We start from the raw sequence: 25,405 nt of genomic DNA on the forward strand, positions 1-25,405 counted from the left end.
AAAGCAAAGTACTCTACATTAATACACATGGGCTTTCTCCCCCAAATTCCAGTAGAGTACCATGGTACCTGGGTTGATAATCAAAATTTGCCATAACTTATAACCTGAATGATCACTTCTTTCCAGCAACATAAAAAATTAGTTATCAAATTTAGTCTCCAAAATGGATGCCCCCATTATGTTTTATAGTTGTTGTTTGTTTTGTTGTTTTTGTTTTTTCCTGTGTTTATAAAATTCCCATTTGATCACATCATTGAGTTCTTTTGAATTTGTTCTTGTTTCTTTGGAAGCCAACAGGTTGATGGCAGAGGAAAGCTAAAGTACAAAGATTTAGATTCTTGTCTCCAGAGAGTTATTCAGGGACTATGTACTTGAGGGATGGGGCATGTATTAGTTTCCTATTCCTGTATAACTAATCATCATACTTGAAACTAAACCCATTTGTTATTTTTTAAGTTTTGTGCATTGGAAGTCAGGCACTACTTTACCGGGGCTCTTCTCATGTTCCCATAAGGCTGCAATCAAGTCACCAGTGTGACTGCATGCTCATCTGAAAGCTTGAGTGAGGGAGAAACTGATTTCAAGCTCATTTCATTTTCTCCCAGTTACTGGACTCATGGTAGCTTGCTTCTTCAAGGCCAGAAGGACTACATGGAGTGTCCTTATCTCTCCTTTTACTAGATTAAGATAGGCCCACGCAGGATAATCTCCCTTTTGATTACCTCAAGTCAACCTATTTGGGACCTCAGTTAAATCTGCAAAGTACTTTAACTTTTATCATATGAACGAACCTTTGCTCTACTTTCCTGACTAAAAGCAAGACATGTCTGTACTTAAGGAAAGATTATAAATGACTCATTGGGGTTACCCTAGGGCAGCGATTTTCAACTTTTTTATCTCATGGCACACATAAACTAGTTACTAAAATTCTGTGGCTCACCAAAAAATATGTTATATTTTTTGCCGACTTGACAAAAAAAAAGGTGTAATTTTGATTCATTCACACCAGATGGCTCTTGTGTTGGCTCTTGTCGTTTTTTTTATTTGACAATCCAAGGAAAAAGAGGTCAGTGCCCCTCACTAAACAGTCAGGTATTGCATGTTTTAAAAATGCACACAGCATACTAGTGTGCCTGTGGGAAAAGGATGGAAAATTGCTGCCCTAGGGTATGTCTGCCACGGGGAGCTTCTGAGCTCTCCCGGAATATGTTTAGTACAGGCAGTGACCTACTTCATCGGCCAATAGGATCTTAGTAGCAGGCTCTTTAACTTTGTTATATTGTTTTATTTATATTTGAATATGACATTTGAACACATGGGAAATGCTTAAACAAATAATGCATTACTCAAATATAAATTCTAAGAAAATATGTATTTCATTAACACAAATGACATGGCTCAACGGTTTTTTGCAATGTGAAGCAAGATTTCTCGAACCTATGTCCTATCTCGTTTTACTTTTACTGAGCCCAATAAAGTAATTTCTCATATTAGTAAAGGTTAGGAGGTTACAAAGAAAGTACATGTTTAGGATATAATAATATGTCCTAGGAAGGAGTTTGGAATCCAGGCTTTTCTAGAGTCTACCTCCAGACCTTATGCTAAATTTTATTTCCTTGTGCCCTTTTGTCTTTTGTGGTGAAGAAACTGAAGAGGTTCTGATTCAAGGTATTATAAATACTGATGTGATAACTTCATGAACAGATCAACATAGACCTTAGAGTATTATACAAATTGATCGACAGAATTATTAAACCAATATAGGCACAGGACCAACCCCTGATTTGTTATTTTAATATTTCCTGAGTGCTGGTTCTCTGCCAGGCACTGCTTTAGGCTCTAATGTGACACTCTTCTCAGCAATGTTGAATTTTTTTTTAAAAAAATCAGTTCCTCCACCAACAGATTTCAGAGATGCGGTATGTTACTTCACCTTGCAAGTCTGTGGATGAAATATTAGTACTCATCTCATAGAATTATTAAAAAGCCAAGAGAAAGCCCTAAAGACTCCACAAAAAAACTACCACATCTAATGAATAAATTCAGCAAAGTAGCAGGATACAAAATTAATACCCAGAAGTCGCTGGCATTTTTATAAACCAATAATGAACTGTCAAAGAGAAACTGAAAAAAAAAATTCCATTTACTATTGCAATAACATAAAATAAAAATTAAAAAACGGTACGTAGGAATAATCTTAACTAAGAAGATAAAAGACCTGTACTCAGAAAACTATAGGGCAACATGCCAGTCATAAAATCAGCAAGCCAGCCATCATAGAAAGCTTGTATTCCAAGTTTTTGCTTTAGCCAAAACTTTGTGGTACTTTGGAAATGCCACATATCCGTAAGGCTTCCCAAAAAATATTTTTAAATGGTAGATAGGTAAATAGATATTTATATAGATATTAAATCTTTTTTCTTTTCACTTCATTTTGTATCCCTTTGCTTTCTAATTATTTTATATCTGTATATCTAATTCTGTCCAATTCTATAAAACTATGCATCATATATATTCCTGGCATGGTCAGATTATGAAGGTAAGATTATTTACTTCTGTCTAACTAGTCCCTCAGATTATTAAAAAAATAAAATAAAAACTGTCAAGTGATGACATGAAGTAAAATAGGAATCTAATTTTTTCAATGATATCAATTTCAATACTCTTGAAATTATTAAGTATGAAATTATGTCATGGACATGTTTTCTTTGAGGGGATTGATGGTGTTGGCTAAGAGTGCATTTTTCATGTGGTAAGTATATGCTTGGATTGCCTATTAAGTAGAATGACTATAATTTATTGCCAAACCCAGACACTTTTAAGAGTGGAAAGGGAAGATGTTAATCACCACGTCAGGACTACAAGGATAAAACGAAACTGTCCCCAGCAAACTGGGATGTGCTTACCATACAGAGAAATCCTGCCCCCAGAATAGGACATTCTTCTCTAACCTTCCTCTTGGCACCTTGAATGCTGCCCTACTTGATACCAGGTAGGATGGTAGGATTCTCCACACATCTGTGCTTTACTCATCCTGTCTTTGCACCTGGTGCGCTCTCCTGCTTTCCTTCTTTATTGGACAAAACATAGTTGAGTGCCCTCCTCTTTCCCTAAGTGACAGGTCTCCTCCCTGTGCCCTCCTACACAAGGCCGCCTTTCTTCTGCATCCAGGCTAAATTGAGCAGTCACTAAATGCCTGCTGGCTTTTCCCAGAGGCTGAGTTTTGTGAGGACGCATTTCCTTCTTGACAGGATAATAATTTGATTATACTGATTATGTGTTCTTCAAGCACAATCCCCATTCCGGGCTGATTGCTCTCAGAGTTTTATTATAGAAACGCCTCAAGGCATAGTTAGTTTTGTAGACAGAAATGCTTTATGCATGTTAAAAGACTTGGCTTTTTGCTTTAAGAGCCGTACTGGAGAACTCTAATCCACAAGTTTATGTCTGAAACAGCGAGTTTTCTGTGTTTGGTTTTGTTTTCTCCACACACCAGGATTTGACAAAGATTCCAATGGCTGTGGAGGGGAGAAGAGCAAAGGAAAAGTGTAAAGTTAGACATGGTGGCATCTCAGAAAAACTGTCATATTCCCTGTTATCCCTGAACAAGGACTAGGAAATGCAGCTGAAACAGGAAGAGAAACTTGGTGATTCAAAGGCAGAGGAGGCTCACCCTGTTTCCTACCTGGATCCTAGGGAAACAAGTTCTGTCCATCACATACCAATATGCTCTAGGGCAGTGGTTCTCAACCTTCCTAATGTTGCGACCCTTTAATACAGTTCCTCATGTTGTGGTGACCCCCAACCATAAAATTATTTTTGTTGCTACTCCATAACTGTAATTTTGCTACTGTTATGAATCATAATGTAAATATCTGATATGCAGGATATATTTTCATTGTTACACATTGAACATAATTAAAGCATAGTGATTAATCACAAAAACAATATGTAATTATATATGTGTTTTCTGATGGTCTGTGAAAGGGTCGTTCGACCCCCAAAGGGGTCGTGACCCACAGGTTGAGAACCACTGCTCTAGGGTCAGTATAATATAAAATGACAGCACTCTATCTGAACTGGGCTTGAATATCTTTCTGCACACTTGTCATTTTCAATAGCTGATCAAATAAATAGGTAGCACAATTTTCTCTCCGATATACCATAAAATGATGTGTCCTTAAAATTTTTCCAGTAATTAGGAACATTTAGTACATGGGAACACACTTTTCCCAGTTGCTTAGCTCAAATTGTATTGAATTGTCTTAGAGGTATATATATATATTTTTCCCCTCTTCATATTTAACTTATCAACCAATTCTTTTGACTTGACCTTCAAAATATATCTAAAATGTGACCTTCTTCTCACTCTCTCAAATCCAAGGTTCCCTTACCTCTCCCTTGGCCACTTGTTGCCATATTTCTGCCTTTGCCCTCTTTGGTCAGTTCTCAATGGAGCAGCAGCAGATTTACTGAGTTAAAGCAAGCCATGCCCCTCCTTGGCTTTAATCTACCTAGATTTCAGATTCAAAGCCAACTTCTTCCTGGGATCCTTACGTGATCTGCCCCTCCCTTACTTCTCCAACTGTATCTCCTTTCTGATTGTCCCATCGCCTGCCACCTCACTGCTCTTGGAAACAAATCTCAGAGTCAAGGCTGGTCCTGCCCTGATTCTCCTCCCTCAGTATCCCCACCACAAGCACTCTCACCTCCTGCAGCTCCTAGATTGATGCCAAAAGGGAAACGGAAGCTCGATTGTTAATTTATGTCCACAATTTCTCGCTACTGCCTCCAAGTTTACTGAGAGGTGTACGAGACACTGAGACCCTCGGTTGCTAAGGATCCAGGTTCTCTCTGTGGAAATAATTTAATAATCTATAGAATAATGTATCTTTATTTCTTTTCAAAATAATGAAATTATAGTTTTATTATTTTAGTTACTTCTACCCACATATTGATGAAATATAAAATAAAGTCAGATGGAATAAGCTTTAGATTTTCATCCATACTTCTACCTAACCTGAGAGGTACTTAAAAAGAAAATTATGAACTAAGAAAAGAGAAACACATATTTTGGAAAATAATTTATTTTTTCAATCATATTGTACTAAGGTTATTAAGAGATATTTAGAAGTGCATTAACGTTATTAAGGGATATTTAGACGTGCATTCTGAATTATGCAATGAGGCTCACTTTTTTCTTCGTGTCAGTGTAATTCAGAGATATCTAGTATTGGAAGATATGTATCATCATTAGTCATAATAGTGCAATTTACACATGTGCCCAGTGTTGTTATATTTTCTTATAGGAAGATGGCTCACAATTTTCAAGATCATAGATAGGATACACTGTCACGTAAAATGTTTTCGGTCAGGACTTCTTAAATGTTAGTGAGTATCAGGATCCTTTGTTGAGACAGACTCCTGGCCCCTGGAGTGGGACCTGGGAATTTGCATTTCTAATCGCTTCCTGGTTGAAGCTGATGCTGCTTGTGTATAGAGCATATTTTAGTAGCACAATTTAAGTCAGGAACACTGGCTCAAGTTATTTTTTTATTACTTTTTCTTGGCCACTTCATGAATTCATTGAGCACCTTTATTGAAACAAAGTGAAAGCTTCAGACAATTATTAGGAAAAATCTTTTGCTGTAACATGCCTTTGGCTTTAACTAAGTAAATGCAGTTCATCTCAATAAAGACAAGAATATCTTTGCTTTCTCTCCCATTACCTCTAAATTCTTCTCTTTGTCTAAAAACTACCTTGAAAATGTCTTAAATGAATTAGCAGTTCAAAAGGGATTTTTAAAATATATAATTTGGGTTCCCAAATACAGTAACTTCTTAATCTACATATTAGTGGGTAAACTTTGCTTTAGTGGAGTTGAATCAGCAAGCAATTGTATCCTTTGCAGCTAAAAAGAATAGTAATTATTAAAACATTACTAGTGGAAAACATATTGTGTTTTGAGGACCCAGCACAGCTGGGCTCTGCATACTACCTCAAGCACCAGATGTTCCATTTGCTGTCATTTGTTTAGAATTATTTACACACATGGATGGGAGAACAGAAGGGTGGGGAGACACCAGGCATTCTTATTATCACAAAATGTGTTGAATTTTGTAGATAATACGTGGATATGGCTTAAAATAATATAAAGCAAGAAAATATACACAGGGAAATGTCTTCTTATCCAGTCCATTTCATCTGGTTTCCACTTCTTTCCAAATAGGTGATACTGTTCATTTATCACATATTACTTTAAAGATTTTTTTGCCTGAACAAGTACATACAAATGCATTGATTGCCCTGCTTTTAAACACCATTTAGCACACTATATATGGTATTCTGAAATATTTTCTTTTAACAATATATATATCTTGGTGATCTTTTCATATCCATACATGAGGGGCTACCTAGTGTTCCATTGCAAATGGACCTGTCATCTCTTCAACTAGGCATCTGTAGCCAGGCATAAGCAGGTAAATGTTAACAGGTAAACTTTGCTGTAACAGAACGATTCCATTGAACATGGTGTTAGCACAAAATAAATTCCACATAGATAATTTCCTATTTATGTGATTAAGTCTTAAAATGTCTCTCATATGAAATGAAAAGAATATGCTAACCACCTTTATTCTTCTTTTCAATTTTAAATGGCATAGTTTAAAAATCTGTCGAAGAAATTACTAGAGTAGAATTTATTAGAATTTATTTTCTTACAATATATGCTTTATATTTTTGTAGAAGTTGGCAAATGATCCTCCCATGGAATGGCCTATTTTACATAATTGCCAGCCATGTGTAAGAGGGTACACCTCCTCCCACTGCCTTGCCAAATGAGTTAGCATTTGGATTTCTAACAAACTGGTGAGTGAGAAATTGGATGACAGTGTAGTTTTAATTTACATGTCTCTTATGATGAGTGAAATTGATGATTTTCTTAGTATGTTTAAAAGCTTTTTAATGTTTTCTTCCCTGTGAATTGCCCATTGTACACATTGCCCAATTTGGAGGATTGAGGTTACTGAGCCCTTTGCCTGCTCTGCTTTTCAGCTTCATGCCATGTAAACATTTTCAGTTTTTATAAACTGATTTTAACAATCTTTTATTTTATGATTTCATAAGTTAAAAAACAAACAAACAAAAAACAAACACAAAGGTCTCCCACATTACAGCTGAATATAGTTTGTGGCTACCACTATACAGTGGGGCCTTGACTTATGAGTTTAATTCGTTCCGAGACCGAGCACATTAAGGAGCTCCTTAACTCAAATTACTCTATCAACTCAATGCAAAAAATCGGCCGAGAAACAGCTGGTATCCCAAAAAACTCGTTAGTCGGGACACTTGTAAGTCAAGGCCCCACTGTAGTTATCCAGATTAGTTGGCTTATTTATGTAGCTCATCATTTCTTGCTAGAGACAGGTTGCTTTCAGGAAATTTGCTGTTTGTGTGAGCAGGGGGTGCAGGCTTGCCTGCTCAGCCTTGCTGAACCACACTGGGTCCCAGAAGGTGTTTTGCCAACCTGACACCTTTCTCCCATCCAATGTCCCATTGCACCCTCACCCTCAGGAAGTTTACTTTTTGCTGAAATTCACTACTAATGACTCCACTTGCTCCTGAGATCTCCTTCAATGGTTCCTTGCCTCCATGTCCTTCATGTAGCACATGGAAATCACTTTGGTTCATTCCAAAAGTTTTTGAAAAATCTCATGTTATTTTTTTAAAGGGAGAGGGAGAAAGAGATAGAAGCATCAATGATTAGAGATAATGATTGATCAGCTGTCTCCTGCACGTCCCCTACTGGGGACTGGGCCTAGAACCTGGGCATGAGCCCTGACTGGGAATTAAACCATGACCTCCTGGTTCATAGGTCAATGCTCAACCACTGACCCATACTGGCTGAGCACATATCATTTAGATTCTAGAGATTAAATGTTGTCAGGGACAGAATATTAATGTTCCCCCAAATTCTATGTTGAAACCCCAACTTCCAGGGTGGCTATATTGGGAGATGGGACTTCTAAGGAAGTAATAAGGTTAAATGAGGCCATAAGGATAGTGACCAGATAGGATTGCTGTCTTTATAAAAAGAGACACCAGAGAGCTGTTTTTTCTCACTTTCACCCTCTCTCCTCATTTGCATGAATCAAGAAATACAAAAAGGTTGACTCCTAAGATAGGTAATGGGGAAGGGAGAATATATGAGTTTTAATATAGCTATTAGAGCAGATGTGAATCAAAAGAACTTTAGGATCTCATGACCCTCCTATTTGGATGCAAGTGCTCACAAGTAAATTCACATGGTCTAGTCCAGCAGGGAGATGTTTTACAACTGTTTGGTTGCCTTACTCAAATGAACACAATTCTAATTACACTTGAGAGATTTATACAGGCCAGGCAGTTGGAGATATTATCTTAGGGAATAATTTTATCATCCATACTGAACAGTTGTTATTAGTCTTATTTCAGGCATGTGAACTCAGAGTCTAGCAGATATTTAGCTTGCCTAGTTAACACAGTTTACTAATGATGAGTGGCAGAGCCAAAATTCAAACTCAGATCAGACTGACTCCAAAGTCCTGCTTTTCAACTCCACCACCTGGCCAGTCCAGATAGTCTGTTCAAAAAGGACAAGCTATACAATAAAGAATTTTCTCTCTAATTTGATAATTTACAAAGTTAACGCAATATAGGTGAAATAGTGTAAACAATCCTTTTTTCCATTTAACCACATTTAAAATGAGCTTAGTTCCAAAACCATGTAAAAATGCTAAGCCAAACACCATGCACAAATTAATTGCTTTAAAAAAAGAATGTAACAGAATATTCTAGCAGCTAATAACGAAAAACCCTGGTTTTCTCTTGGGTTTAAATGTGCAGGTTTTAAATTAATCTTTTGAGACAAAAGAGGCTTGTTGTCTACTGATTTGAAAGAGTAAATGCTTTCTGAGGATACAATGTTCATGGGGAAGATATTGAGTATTTAAATTATTGTACATTTTAAAAATTGTGTGATATATATTAGTTGGAAATAATGTTAGGTCTGTAGTCAACAGAAAAGGCTGGTTAGTATAATAAAATATCAACACAGATTTCTTCATTTTCTTCCTTCATCTCTGTTTGTTTGGTGTTGCTGTCAATTGTTATTTTTAATATTCTGGGATATATATGCATATTCATTTTTATCTATGGAAAGAAGAACTTAGAATCCAGGGAAGAAAAGGAGGATCTTTGTTTTGTTTTGTTTTGTTTTGTTTCCTAACTTTTTTTCCTTTATACCCAGTTCTATTGTTTTTATTTCTTTATTTTCTAATCATGAACAGGTAACACTTTTATAATAAGAACAAATAATAAAATCATAATAATGTTTTCAGGATAAAAAGCTAGACCAAGGGAATATGCATTTAATAATTTGGAAAGGAAAGGGGATATAAACACCTACCAAATATTCCCTATAATGATATACCAGTTGGAAACCCTTTATTTTTGTAGCACCACAAAGTAGTGATTATATTAATAAATGTGTTAAATTCCCTGGTAAATATATTCACATTATCTAATAATACACTATAGGCCTTTACACAGTTTTGTTGTTTTATTTTCATCATGATTCAACAAAGTGATATGTTAGTAGCCAACAAGAGTTAACTGTCCACAGGGACTTGATTACAATCAGGAGAACTCTCCTTATATTCAGATTTTTAAAATAATTTCATTATGTGAACATATTACCTGTTTTATTTTCTAATTGCTAAGAGCTATAAAATAGCATAAACAAGATAATGCAATAACTGGAAATATGAACATCAAATTGCAAATAAAAATTCAGTGAGTTATCTGACAGTAAAAGTAAATCCTTTTATTTTTTAGCTCCTTTAAAAGTTAGATATGGAGCCCAGCCTGGCCTATTGATTGAGCGTCAACCTATGAATCCGGAGGTCATGGTTCCATTCCTCGTCATTGCACATGCCTGGGTTGTGGGTCCGATCCCCAATAGGGGGCGTGCAGGAGGCAGCCGATCAATGATTCTCTCTCATCATTGATGTTTCTCTCTCTCTTTCTCCCTCTCCCTTCCTCTCTGAAATCAATAAAGATATATATTTTTAAAAAGTTAGGTATTGAATGTCTCATTCTATTAATATGTCAAAACTTAGTAATATCTGAAAAATATTAGGGTTAAATTTTTTATATAGGTCTGATAGACTGGTAGCAAAATAGTTGATGAAATTCCTCTACAATTTCTCTATAGCCTTATTATTTACCATAAACCAACATCTAAAAGGAAAAACTCTCCTATTTAAATAACCCACTTATGTTGAAGTAGTTCCTAGAGTTTATCCTACTTTATAAGGACAGGAGAATCAGATTCATTTAAGCCTTAAGCTCTTTATCTGATTGAACCTATTTGAAGACATTTAAATATGTATGACTTCCAGTTTTCTAAGGTGGTAGAAATATAGATAATGGTAATGTGGGAGAAAAATGACATTTATTCTAAGCATTTGTATAGTTGATTATCATAATGTATAATCTCACTTTTGAATTTAGGATAGTACACTGGATATAATAAAGACAAAGCATTCCTTATTTTTATCTTTAAATTTTGTGGATAGAAAAAAAGGTAACAAAAGTAAATGAGTCAATTGCTGAAATGTGATATCTATGTAACAAAATAAAATTACTTATTAACTCATATTAAGGGCATATGAATAAAAAAGTTCTGATTTTTTTCTCATATAATACTAACTACAATTTATAGGGTAAATACTATTACCATCCAGGAAACTGAAACTTTGAGATGTCAAATAGTTTTTTATTGTTTTTGTTTTTTAAAAAATGTATTTTTATTGATTTTAGAGAAGAAGGGAGAAGGAGAGAGAGATAGAAACATTAACAATGAGAGAAAATCATAGATTGGCACACCCCTTACTGGGATCAAGCCCTGCAACCTGGACATATCCCCTGACCAGGAATCGAACCAGTGACCTCTTGGTTCCTGGGTCAACATTCAACCACTGAGCCACACCTGCCTCGGCTCAAATAGCTTAACCTCAAGGATCCATGGCAAGGAGACAGAAGCATAATGATTCAAACCTATGTGTATTTAAATCCAAGGGTAGAGAAAGAGATTGAACTCAAATAGGACTTGGTTTAAAATCTCATCTCTCAGGCAAGCTAGTTCAATGCTGTGAATTTTAGTAACTTCAAGTAGAAAATGATCCTAAGAAATTGAAATAAGATAATTGCCTTAAGCATATAGCCCATTATATGGCATTTAGTATATATATTTAAAAGGCTGATTTCTGTTACCTCTATAAACACATATAAATTAAATCCAATCTAAAAGATAGGCTATGGTATCTGGCTGTTGTATAAAGACACCAATTTAATTAGTGGTATTATTATTTTTCCCCTAAAACACTTTGTTCTCTAGGCTTTTATGGCATCCCACCTACCCTCACCCACAGCACCAAACTGCATATTTCTTTTAATTCTTTTTTAAAAATTTATTGAATTTATTGGGGTGACATTGGTTAAAAAAATTATAGGTTTCAGTTCCACAATTCTATAACACATCATCTGTATATTGTGTTGTGCCTTTGCCACCCAAGATCAGGTATCCTAACATCACCATTTATCCCCCCTTTAACTTCCTCTTGCTCCCACCTCCTTTTCCCACTGGTAATCACCATATTGTTGTCTGTGTCTATGAGTTTTTTTGTTTGTTTTTTAGTTAATCCCTTCACCTTCCCCCACCCCCTCTCCCATCTGACAGCTGTCAGTCTGTACTCTGTATCTATGAGTCTATTTCTATTTTATTTGTGTATTTTGTTCATTAGATTCCACATACAAGTAAAATCATATGATATTTGTCTTCTGGCTTATTTCACTTAGCAGAATACTGTGCAAGGTCCATCCATGCTCTTGCAAATCCGCTGCTTCTAATGCTAATGAATGTCTAGTACTCAGCCCCATGACCTACACCCTTCTCTACTTTAGTCTCTTCTAACATGCCTTTATTACTCTATGTCTTTAATTTCTGTCAGTATCACACTAATTCTCATGTGGTGACATCAGTGCACAGATCTGTTTGACTGTCTTCATCATGTGATAGCATATAAGGGAATAGTGTCAGGGTGAAAGTGTTGCCAGGTAGATATAATAGGCTTACAAGCTTATGTAAGAGTTGACTATAATGGTAAGCATATGATTGTAATGGTTGAAGGTGAATTTGAACCTAAGTAGAAATATAAAATTCTATCAAACATCACATCATTTTAAAACATTTATAAAAGGCATCATACATGCCTTTTCATTTGGGATACTTTATCACATTTTCTCATTAATTAGATTTCAGAAGTACAATATTCAGAGTTAAACAATTAAGGCTTCCATAGACTTATATTTTCTGTAGAAAACCATAACACCATTTAAAATTCAAAGTATGTTTGGCTCCATATTTTACATGAAACTTTGGCATATAAATAGCATGATAAATTGTTTTACACATACTTTTCTACAAATAGGAATTAAGATGAGATATATTTTAGTTAAACCAACAAGTTTCTGTATAAATTAAAGAAACTAAAATACCCCAGGAGGGAAGAATTATATTCCTATTTTTCATATGAGAAGATAAACCAGTTTGCTATAGAAGTGGTTGCAGGAAATATACTACAGAAAAGCTTACAATTTTCAGTTTCATTGTAGGCATATTATTCCCACCATGAAGTATCTTTTTGGGTATGAATCACTTTGGGGCATTTATGTTTTTACTTTCTAAAATGTATGTTTTCAAAAACCTTTTCAAAACATATGGGCGACATTTTTAAATTTTGCATATATTATACATTACAAGAATAGAAAACCAGAGCTCTAAGAAAAGACTCACAAGTATTACACATTCATTATCAAGACATTATGCAAATACTGTTTCTTAATGCTTAGCTTTAATTTCTTTTCAGGGTATATAAAATCCAGATTATAATTAAAATATATTCTTATATTCAGATCATGGGAAATAATTCTAATACATTGACATGATGCATATAACACAATATTTCCTGTAAAGAGAATGCTGTTCTTTCTTTTAAGAGCCATATATTTATTTTTATTTTCCCAGCAATTTTTATGGAATCATTCAGCTTCCCTTGATGGTGTCCACAACACTTACTAATTCTCATAAAGATGCCATGAGGTTATTAGTCCTATTCTATGTATAAGAAATTTGGCTAAGGTCACATGACTAGTACATGCAATGCTCAGAACTGGTGCAAGCACAAATTGGTTTTATTTGTTCATTTAACTGAGTCTTGACTATGTGTACAAGATTGTGTTATCATTAAGATAACAGAGATCAAAGTTTAATTCTGGTAGGTGGGTTACCTTCAAGTTTGGAAGACATACAAAGAAATGTATGTCATGTGATAAATATGACTATAAGGGAGGAAAAAAATCCTTTTACCTTTTAGGTTCTTTACTGGGGTTCCTGTAATAAGAAATATTAACAAGACAAAAGCATATTACCATAGTTAATGTAATTTATACATGACATGGGGCCCTCATTAGGAAATGAAGACCCAGAGAAGCAGTTTAAGCTGGGCACTTATGAGTTAGACAAAGAGAAGAGTAAATTGTAGAAAAGCGACAGAGCATCCCTAGTCAGTTTGCCTCAGTGGATACAGGTCCTGGGTTCAATTCCAGTCAAAGGCATGTACCTCGGTTGCAGGCTCCTCCCCAGCCCGGGCCTTCATCTGGGGGCAACCAATCAATGTGTTTCTCTCACATCGATATTTCTCTCTATCTTTCCCTCTCTCTTCCACTCTATAAAAATTAATGGGAAAAAAATATCCTCAGGTGAGGATTTAAAAAAAAAGAGTGACAGATCATAAGTTAGTTAATTGGTTAAAGAAGTGACTAGAAGGATAAGAATTTATTTAGCAATGTTTACTTATACAGATTTCTGTTGACCTTGACCATTCTTGGTGAAAGAATGTTTCTTTCCTTCTTGTATAAGGAGAACATCTTCTATATGGGAGTTTTATTTCCTAATTTTAGGAAGTCAGAGTTCCTTTTTTGTATCTGGCATTTTACAAGTGCCTTTAACTTAAAATAATATATATATATGCCAAAGTGGCCTGTTCTGAAGTGGCATATTCTGAATTCCTTCATGAGAATTAGAGAACAAGGGACTTTGGGAACAGAGTGGCTGGGCTCTAAGGTCTTGCTTGGGAGACTGACTTTTTTTTATAATTAAAACAGAGAAATGGGCTTTTTATTTAGAAGAAAAAGCTTATACAGAGGTATCAAGGCTAGCAAGAGCACAGTATAGCCAAGAGACAGTGAGCATATTAAAATGTGAGCAGGTCATGGGTTGTCCTGGATAAGAGATGGGGAAAGGTACCAAATATTAAAAAGCTATGAATTTCATATGAAAGTTTTTTTTAGTTATTCTGGAAGTGATGTCAACATAGAAGAATTTTAAGCAGGGAGGGTGTTATATGTAGCTAGAGGACATATATCAATGGGAAAGGCATTGAAGGAGACCTTTGGACAAGTGTCACCCCTGCCATTTGCATTGCATAATATCTATGCTGCCGATGACACAGATATAGCATAAAGTAGGACTTCTGACTTCAGAGGAAGAAGAGAGGAAAGCAAGATCTGCATATTTTAATATCTGGGATGAAAATTGCAGAGCAGACTCTCACCGAAAATAAATTCTCTGGAATTTATAATAGAGTGTCATCTTCCCATGTTTTTCATTCTGATTTTCCTTTCCTTTCTTTCTTTCCCCTGTACTTTATTCCCCAAACCCTACCCCAATCCAAAACCATGGAGAATATCCTGCCTCAGCTCAATGGTTGTTAAAGTAGCGTTAAGTTCAGCTCTGGGAAATAGGAACACAAAATGACTGTGGCTTTATTTATATATATTATTGATTTCAGAGAGGAAAAGAGAGGGAGAGAGAGAAGGAAACATCAATGATGAGAGAGAGTCATTGATCGGCTGCCTCCTGCACACACCCCCCACTGGGGATCAAGCCCACAACCCAGGCATATGCCCTGACCGTGAATGGAACCATGACCTCCTGGTTCATAGGTCTATGCTCAACCACTGAGCCACTCTGGCCAGGCTGACTGTGGCTTTAAAAAGGCTGACTTTTTTTTTTCTCTTAACTCAGAGGAAGGCAGCCCAGAGCTCATCTGACAGCTGCTCTGTAGGGTCCTCTGGGATCGAGTTACTTGGTTCTTCTCTCTCCAGGCTATGATACTCATTCTAGTCACACCTCCAGGATTCACGTGGCAAAATAGAAGGAGGGGAAAGAGAACATAAAATGCATGTCAACAGTCTTCTGAGGAAGTTTCCTGGAAAGTTAACAGACAGTACTTCTGCTTGTATGCCATGGGCTAACAGCCGTGGGCAAACTACGGCCCGCGGGCCAGATCCGGCCCATTTTAAATGAATAAAACTAAAAAAAAAAAAGACCATACCCTTTTATGTAATGATGTTTACTTTGAATTTATATTAGTTCACACAAACACTCCAAACTTAGTAATTGAACAATATTCAACTACAAGTGAGGCTAGGAAACATAGTCTTTGTACTGGGGAAGTGGAGTATAGGAACTTTTGTTTGGCAAGATACATAGGATATTCAGTGACAGAAACCAGAGAGTGAGAACACTAGGAATCTTTGCACCAGTAGGATTCCTTTAGTATTTTTTATTTATAATATCAAACTAAATAACCATTTAAAATTTACTTTTTAAATATACATTGATTTGGGAAAAGGAGAGAGAGAGAGAGACATTAATGATGAGATAGAATCATTGATCGGCTGCCTCCCTGCATGCCCCCCACTGGGGATTGAGCCAGCAACCAGGGCATGTTCCCTAACCAGGAATCGAACCAGCAAACTTTCGGTGTACGGGACTAAGCCCAACCAACAGACCCATACCCGCCAGGGCTATTTTCATAGTGTTTTAGTCAACATAGTAGAAATATTTCATGCACATATTTTGCACCATGTAATGAATAAGATGTGACTGATAATGCTACAGAATATGAGCCATTGCAAAGTTTATTAATGCACATTTGACTCAATATTTGAGTGGCTTCCTTAATTTCTAATTTTCTCTATGTTAAAAGAACCTGAGAGAAAAAGCAGGTTTTTGTTGATAAAATGTAACTGTTTGTTTTCCAGTACTTTTGTTTCTTTGATTGTGACAGGCTTTTAAGTGAAAATCAAAGTATAATGTTAACCAAATCAAAGAGTGCTTTCTAAAAGTTTTTCTGTAACATGTTCTTACAATTAATTACTTTCAATTGAAACTTGGCATTTTAACACCACTCATGTTGTACAAACCCTGAATTAATTTGTCTATTTCCCATTTATTTATTACTACATTCAACAAATGTTTATTTAACGGTGACAATATGAAAGGGACTTCACTAGCCAATACTGGAGATGGAAATCACATAGACATGGCATGAAAGCCCTACAAAATATGACACAAAGAACACATTAAATGGTTCCTATATAAATACTTAGAATGCTGGTCTGCAATATTGAGAAAGAGCAGTTACATTGAACTATGATAGCCAGAATTTTAAATAAAGGATTTGAGATCTTGCCTTACTTTCAAGCTAATAAGTTATGCTACAAAAGATTAATAGGTGCTGGCAGAGAATATGAGACTGCATCAGAAACAAGACTATCTTACCCATAGTGCAGAAGGTACCTTAAGTTTTCCTTGCTCCTCATATCCGCTGGGGCAACTCGGAGAAGCCTAGGTACAGGCCACACACACACAGTTGAGGAATCCTGAATGATAAATTCCCAGTTTTGTATGGGGTCTGCTAGCACATTTCTCCAACCTAGAAGAAGATCATGCCCTGTCAAAAAACAAATTTGCCCTCTGCCTGGAAGGATGGTTCTAGCTTTCTTCCAAGGCTGTTTGTACACATATATCCTTGAGAAGATAGCATGAAAGGAACCTCTGACTACCTCTTTCTCAGATGTGAAGAACGCAAAAGACCCAGAGAGAATTGTCTCTAAAACATAGACGTCTTTGTGGAGAAATACCCTTTAGTCTAGGTCTCAGAGGATAAGGTTTACTAAATAGAGTTTGGACAGTAAGGCTCTTAAGAAAATTAGAATTGAGCCTGGCCAGCATAGCTTGGTGGTTGAGCATCGATCAATGAACCAGGTCACAGTTTGATTCCCAGTCAGGGGACATGCCTGGGTTGCAGGTTGGATCCCCAGTGTGGGGGTGTGCAGGAGGCAACCAGTCACTGATTCTCTCATCATTGATGTTTCTATCTGTCTCTCCCTCTCCCCTCATCTCTGAAATCAATAAAAATATATTTAAAAAAAGAAAAAAAATCAGAATTGAATGAGCCATTCAGGGAGCAATACCTGTAATCACAAATTTAATGTTTTCATCACCATCTCTATGAAGTTTAAGTGAATATTTCCAACAGAAAAACACAATATGTAAAAGTTAATGCTTCCTAATTTATTTGTCATTTACGTATTTCATCGTATTTTAGAGTCACATTTTAATACATATGTACATATATGTATGTATACTTCAAGCAAATGCAATTTATTATGTCAAAATCTTGGTGCTATGAGAATATTTTGAAATGGTCAGATTACAAGTGAAAATATCTATTTGAGAGACAATTTGGGAAGAAAATTGCAACAAATTTAGGTGGAGCCTTCTACAATTCCATGTGGTTTATGAGTATTGAATTTTGACTAAGCAGGAGCTATTTAATCCAATTGACACTGATGGAGAAGAGTATGATTAATTATTAAACATATAAATTATCAATTGAGAAGGAAAAAGTCCAAAGTTGTGGAGAAAATGTTAAATATAAAGAGTAAAGGACAAGAAGGTGAAACAAAAATTCAGAAGTCAATATCAATGGAAATTAAACAAGAGCTAGATTTAGAACAGGAGAATGATACTGATATTGTTGATCATTGGATCTGAAATGATGGAAACCATAGATTCAGGGTCAGAAAAATATCTGAGAATGCACCTTGCAAGCAGTGGGTGTTGGGCTTGTAGTCACTAACCCAAAAAATAACTGAAAGTTTTAGAACACACATTCTGAACATAAGTAAGTAAATACATACATACATATATACAAACATATAATAAAAATTTATTTCTTAAAGTAAAACATTGGCTTCTGTTAAGGACTTATAACTTTCATCTTATATAAGTACATCAGAATTCAAACCTAATTTAAGTTTCCTTATACTTAAATCTGCCTGACAGTGTGATGGATTTTAATAATTCATCATGGGAGAGTTAAGTTTCATTCTTTTCAAGATGAGTCATCTTCTCATGAGGAACAGCCTTTTCATCTGATGGATTTGCAGTCTGACAAATGTGCATTAAGCAACATGTTCCCATTGACATGTGCTTCTCCATACAGGATATCCTATACATCTCACAGTGAAAGCACTTCCAAAATATATGGACTTTCCATCATACTCTATCTTCCTTTGACATTTTCTATTTAAACTAAGCTCGCTCTCTGCAAAGTCAGATACATTCCTACCAATAATGTATAATGCCATACTTGGGAAAATGGTGGCAATTATAACTCTAGGATTTTTGAATATGTAAAATAATATATCACTCCACACATATGGAGAATGGAACGGCAGATTCATGAAATAAAATTGACAAAGTATTTTTAACAAAGACATTTTCAAAACAAGAAAAGAAGCAAAGAAAGTTTCTTATAAAACAAGAGAGAGAAAACCTAAGATATTCTCTACACCTCTTTGGAATCTCAAGTTTATAATCCAAGAACATGTTGGTAAGAAAAGTCAGTCAAAAGACCAAGTTACAAGCAGTTACTTTTGGGGTAAATGTGAGAATTATTTTGTTGAAAATAGTGTTTCTTCAGTGCTCTCTGTCAGAATGACTGTATTGAAGAGTTATAAACGGCTGATATTTAACCTTGGCCAATGTGAGTAACTCTGTAAGTAAGAAAAGTCATTTGTAAATGAAGCATGGTTATTAAATCAGAAAGTCAAAGAATTAGATAGCTGAACATTCTTAAAGATAATTCAAATACAAATCTTTCTCCATAAATGAGAACTGCGAAGCTCAGAGAGTAAAATGCTCACACAAATGTGATAGTTTTCTATAAAATGGACATTTGAGGTCATGTTCTTGACTAAGTACAGTGTTAACAATTCTACTACCAAAGAGGGAATAGTCACAGAAGCAAGAGGACTAGTCTCTTGCAGCAAAGTTGCATCACTGAGATTAAGTACTGAACAGAGGAGAGAGGACTGCATTGCACACTATTACAAGTAATGCATTATTTGGAAATACTTTTTTTGTTTTATGAAAATAATGCTTTTTACAGAGAAGGTTCTTGTTTTCAAACAGTAAAAGTCAACTTGGCTGTGGACAGCAGCAAATACATTTATTGGAAGCATATTGTATAGCCATCAAAATTGATGAGGAGCCTTAAGAATTAGGTTTATCAAAGAGTAAATACCAATAGAAATGAGGCAGAAAGAAACAATATTAAGTACTTGCCACTGAAACTGTGTAGAATCTCTTAATTTGTGCAGCTGTCACTGACTTTATCCATCATAGCTGCCAGACTGACCACCACTATATCTGGCTGTTGAGACCCTTACACTGCTGTGAAATGTTTCTTAATGTTCACTACATCCATCCATCCATCATTTGTTCCAGGGTGTTGGAGTGTGTGACTAACTTGTATGTCACAAACGCAATTTCTGATTAAAAAGTTAGAAGATGAGCCCGATTGGCATGGCTCAGTGGTTGAGTGTTGACCTCTGAATGTCACAATTGGATTCCCGGTCAGGGCATATGCCTGGGTTGTGGGCTCAATCTCCAGTGTGGGGCATGCAGGAAGCAGCCAATCAATGATTCTATCTCATTCTTGACATTTCTCTCTCTTCCTCTCTCCTCCTCTCTGAAATCAATAAAAATATATTGAAAACAAAAGTTAGAAGAAGAACGTGTCTGGTTCCTAGGTGTTTCAAGGTGAAAGTTAAGGCTCTGTCATCAGAATTCCCATATTGGAGTGTTCCATGAAAAGAGGATGAGTGTTTAAATGCTGCTTAGTAAAAAAAAAAAAAAAAATGACAAGAGTCTACAGTGTATTTCTATTGTGGTAGTCTCATTCATTGGTTTTATTATTTTTATTTTTATTCTTTCTCACCTATGCAAGGGTTGATTTCCAGAAGTAGAGCAGAACATTTTCATATATGGAGTCTGTCCTCTCATGATATAGTAAATAAAATTAGTATCAAAAATACAGTAGTTCTTTCATTCCACATATCCTTATTCACCACTTTTTATAACTGTTGTAATAGATATTCACAAGCATGTAATGAATATATAGATTAAAATGTATTTATATATTTTTAGAATGGCACATGAGATCATTATTTTTTATTTTTTATTTTTTTAAAAATATATTTTATTGATTTTTTACAGAGAGAAAGGGAGAGGGATAGAGAATTAGAAACATCGATGAGAGAGAAACATCGATCAGCTGCCTCCTGCACACTCCCCACTGGGGATGTGCCCGCAACCAAGGTACATGCCCTTGACCGGAATCGAACCTGGGACCCTTGAGTCCACAGGCCGATGCTCTATCCGCTGAGCCAAACCGGTTAGGGCAAGATCATTATTTTTTTAAAATCTCATTCAATATATCAGTAATGCATTACAAAAGCCACTTTTTCACCCTTTACTCATGAATTATGCTTTGTAAAACAACTTAGCATAAAAAGAAAAGATGTTAATTTCATTTAACAATCACACCAAGTGGTGTGAAAGTATTAAGATAAAACCTTCTGTATATTCATCAACTTTACTTCAAAGAAGAAAGGCTAGTTAAAGTTTCTTATTTTGAAACTTGTTATTTAAAAGAAGAAAGAAAACTTCAATATAAAATCATCCAATTTATTAGATAAACGGGAAAGGATATTAAAATTACTTACAACACAATGAGAAAATTGAGACTTGAAGAAATTATATGATTCACATAAGTACATATAGTAAGTAAATTGTCAAAAAGAGGAAGAAAACCTATATTTTCTGACTTTTCTATGCTCTTACTATGTTGGAACTATAATTGCATTTCTCTTTTTAAGTCTTTTTATTTTTTTATTTTTTAATCTTTATTGTTGAAAGTATTACATATGTCCCCTTATTTTTCTCATTGAGTGAAAAAATGTTCTTTGCTTTCAAAAGTATCACAAAATTTAATTTTATTTGCCAGATGATTAAAATGAATTCCCAGTTCTTGTCCAATACAATACTTGCACAACCGTGAAGTCAACATTACTGTTAACCCTAATTTGTGGACAAATATACTGGTAGGGAAAGAACTTTGCTCTGGGCCTCATGTGATTAAAAAAAAAAGTATCATTTTTTTATTAATTTCAGAGAAGAAGGAAGAAGGAGAGAGAGATAAAAACATCAATGATGAGAAAGAAACATTGACAGGCTGCCTCCTGCACGTCCCACACTGGGGATTGAGCCCACAACTTGAGCAAGTGTCCTGACCGGCAATTGAACTGTGACCTCCTGGTTCATAGGTTGATACTCAGCCTCTGAGCCACGCCGGCCAGGCTCATGTGATTTTTTTTATTCATTTCCTACTCATTATAAACATTTTTACCAACTGTATAAAAGAGGTATATAATGACTGATTATTTATGCTCAATTTTTGAAATAATTTATATTGTCATATCAAACATTTTGTGATTCATTTAGATCCACATTTCAGTTTGTGCTGATTTACAGGGTTGAATTTAATAGACTGAGAAAGTGATTCATCTAATATTTTTGCAAGATGGAATAGCTATAATCTTGAATCAGTATAATTTTTCTAAACACATACTGAAATACGCACACATACACACAAAGGCAGTAGAACTTGCTACACAGTTTTATTTTTCAATAAGCTAATAATATCAGTCACCATTTTCTCTACCAACTAATTTCTTATCTTCCAGAAATCGTTCTCAAGTTTTACTTTATTGTCCAATTGTACTAAAACCTAAGTCCAAGTCTGCAACATTTCATTTGAAAAACAAAACCTTTTTCCTTTATGTTCTTTTTGCCACCCTCTTTTTTTCCCTTACAACTTACCTTGGAAGGCTACAAATATACAATTAATAACACTACCATTATGTGTAGTGTTATTCCCATGCTTTAATATATGCCTCACCTATATGTTAAGACTGCGCCATAGAGTAGTTATCTGCGGGCCTATCAAAATCCATGCAAGCCATGACCGAGCCAGTTGATATTCTTACTCACAATCGATTGTGCCAATCTGCTCTCTGAGAATGGAGTAACTTTCAGTTTCATTTTTTCATCCATCATCCTTTTTTGTTTTATTTTGCTTACTAAGCAGCTTAAGTGCCTGTTGAATTGTTGTGATGGTCTGTGACAATTTTTCAACTCTATGGTGTATTTTGTTGAAGTTCAGTGAGTCACATGTAGCAGACAATTAATGTCCAGTACAGTTTTATCACATCCAACAAAACTGAATAAAAACAAACAAACAAAACATTTGCACTTAGCATGGAGTCCGTAATAGATCATGTATTGTAAGCAATCATACTACACTGAGGCATGTGCACACACTCATTATCAGTGTTTGAACATTTAAACACTCCCTAGGGCTGCATTTTTGTTGTTTCAAGAAACATATAAATATCCTAAATATACGTTTAGTCTAAATGTATATGAAATTTAGTAGTAAAGGTAGGAAGGTCCATGAAAAACATGTGCAGTGTACAGGCTTATGGATGTCTATATAATAATCTGCACATGTTCTTTCCTATCAGCATCACACTGCATAATAGTATATTTTGCATTCAGAGCAAATACTTAAACCTACCAAGTTTTGTTCTGTATATAATTTTCTCTCTTTCCATTAGGTGGAAAATGGTTGCCTGTGTTCACCTACTGTGAAGACGAAGAATCAGACCACTGCAGTTTTGAATCTCTGAAGTGTTTCAGGATGTAAATGCAATCTGACCTTTTCCTGGTGGACGGTTAAATCATGGACACGCTAAACACTTTACTTTGGACTGTCCTTCCAAAGGATGTTTTGGCTTCTCTCTTGAATGCTCATTAAGCATTTGTAGCCAACAAGGAAAAGAAAGAAAACTGTGAACTGGAAAGTTATCTTACAATGAAAATTACGAGCACATCTTGCATCTGTCCAGTCCTCGTGTGTCTCTGTTTTGTGCAGAGGTGTTATGGAACTGCTCACCACAGCTCCATCAAGGTGACCAGAAATCAAACCAAGCACATCGAAGGAGAGACCGAAGTCCACCATCGTCCCAAAAGGGGATGGGTTTGGAATCAGTTCTTTGTTTTAGAAGAACATATGGGACCTGATCCACAATATGTTGGAAAGGTAAGTTTTTGATGTTTGGTTTGTTTTTCCTCCTTGGGAAAATTTTGAAGTGTTATTAGGGTTAAATGGGAGTTGGATTTGAAGAGATATGGAATGGTAAGTGAATTATGTTATGGAGTGCTACAAGTTAAATTAACAGTTTAAAATAAAGATTGCAAAAAATGAACTTTACCAATCAAGTCACATCTCTCTAAACATTGGTCCATGCATTCTAGACTGAATGTTCTTTACCAACATTTTACTCTTTCTGTTCTCATATATAAAATGAAAACACTTAATTGAATGCACAATTAAGTAATTGTATCTTTATTACCATGCAGGTATATTCACAATGTCATTTATCAGTACATTAATATTTGCATTTTTAAAATTTATTGCAAATACTCATGAGGCTAAAAAGAAGATGCTATATCATCACTATATTAATAAATATAGTTCTATTACAGAGATTGTATTTGAATTTGTCAGCCTTTATAAGCACATGGATTTTTTTCTAACCCTCCAAATTATATTCCATAAAATTTTTGATATATTTTAAATAAATTAAATATACACTAAATGAACAGGTTTTGTTAAATGAAGTTGATAAAATGATCAGTAAATTCAGGCCAACTTTCCTTTTTCTCATACCAGACAAAACAACTTAATGGCTTACCAAACCCTATAGGAAATTGTGTGCTCAGTAAATGGGACAGTTTAAGCATGTGTCATCCGAGCTCTAGGGAGAACAATTGAGTGGGAAGTGTAGAGGCCTTCTGATGAATTACTCATCGATCTAGGAAGCAGCCCCACTTAGGTTAGCTCTGTACCTATGAGAGAAACAGCAAGCACAGCGGTTGAATCTCCATGACTGGAGGCTCCGTCTCCCTGCTTGACTATTTATTTTCACTTTAGCATTGTCAGTACCAAAAAAAAAAAGTACTTAATCCAAGCCATGGTGCTGCCTTAATGTGTAGGCAGTACAAGATCACAAGCCATCTGTTCCCCCTTCGTCCAACGGGGGCTGGGTTGCAGCTGTATTTTCCATACAAGCCAGGAGCTGTGGAGTCAGAATATGGAACACATAAAAAAAGATCTCAAACAATTCCATCATCCTCATATGCATATGAAAACGAGACCAAAAAACTTATTTTCATCCCATATATTGTTTTTTCCTACAAAGTATTCCATGAAGTAAATGGGAAAACGTATAAAATAAAAGCATAGCATATTGAATTATTAAAAAAGTATTTTTGTTATGAACTTCATAGTCCCTTTACTATAATCCTTAAAAAGGAGAGGGAAAAAGAACAAAAAAATTTCCATCAGGAGTATCCTTAAGTTCTTCATTTTAATTTTTTATGCATAGTTATATTTCACATTATGAAGCAAACTAGAAGCCCGATGCATGAAAATTCGAGCAAGAGTAGCCCTTCCTTCCCCCGGCTGCCGGCACTGGCTTCCCTCTGGCACTGGCTTCCCTCCAGCACCTGGGACCCGGGCTGGCTTCCCTCAGGCTGCCCACAGACACTCAGGACCCAGACTGGCTTCCCTCGGGCTGCCTGCAGGTACCCGGGACCCAGGCTGGCTTCCCTCTGGCCCTGACTTCGTCAGGAAGGATGCCCAGAATGACATCCGGAAGATGTCGGGTCTAATTAACATATTACCCTTTTATTATTATAGACTAGTGGCCCAGTACACGAAATTCATGCATGAGGAGGGTGTCCTTCAACCCAGCCTGCACCCTCTTCAATCTGGGACCCCTTGGGGGATGTCCGACTGCTGGTTTAAACTGGCAGTCGGACATCCCTCTCGAAATCCAGAACTGCTGGCTCCTAACCGCTCACCTGCCTGCCTGCCTGACCGCCCCTAACCACTCTGCATGCCAGCCTGATCGCCTCCAACTGCCCCCGTTCTGGCCTGATCACCGCTAACTGCCCCACCTCTGCTGGCCTTATCACCC

General features: G+C 35.8%; 1 protein-coding gene across 7 annotated transcripts in view; it reads left to right on the top strand.

Moving 5' to 3' along the window:
* The window catches only part of CDH18 (cadherin 18, type 2), a 686,463-nt gene that overhangs the window by 444,178 nt on the left and 216,880 nt on the right, over window positions 1-25,405 (top strand). For 6 of the 7 annotated variants that reach the window (XM_014546326.1, XM_005874484.2, XM_014546327.1 and 3 more), the window contains one exon: window positions 22,979-23,463. In XM_014546326.1, coding sequence (XP_014401812.1) covers window positions 23,236-23,463 — 228 coding nt within the window. In that variant the 5' untranslated portion in view covers window positions 22,979-23,235. Of the gene's footprint in view, window positions 1-6,758; window positions 6,869-22,978; window positions 23,464-25,405 lie in introns of those variants that run through there. The other variant, XM_005874485.2, reaches the window with a different exon arrangement.

The sequence above is a fragment of the Myotis brandtii genome, unplaced genomic scaffold (assembly GCF_000412655.1).
Source record: "Myotis brandtii unplaced genomic scaffold, ASM41265v1 scaffold440, whole genome shotgun sequence".
Classification (NCBI taxonomy): Eukaryota; Metazoa; Chordata; class Mammalia; order Chiroptera; family Vespertilionidae; genus Myotis; species Myotis brandtii.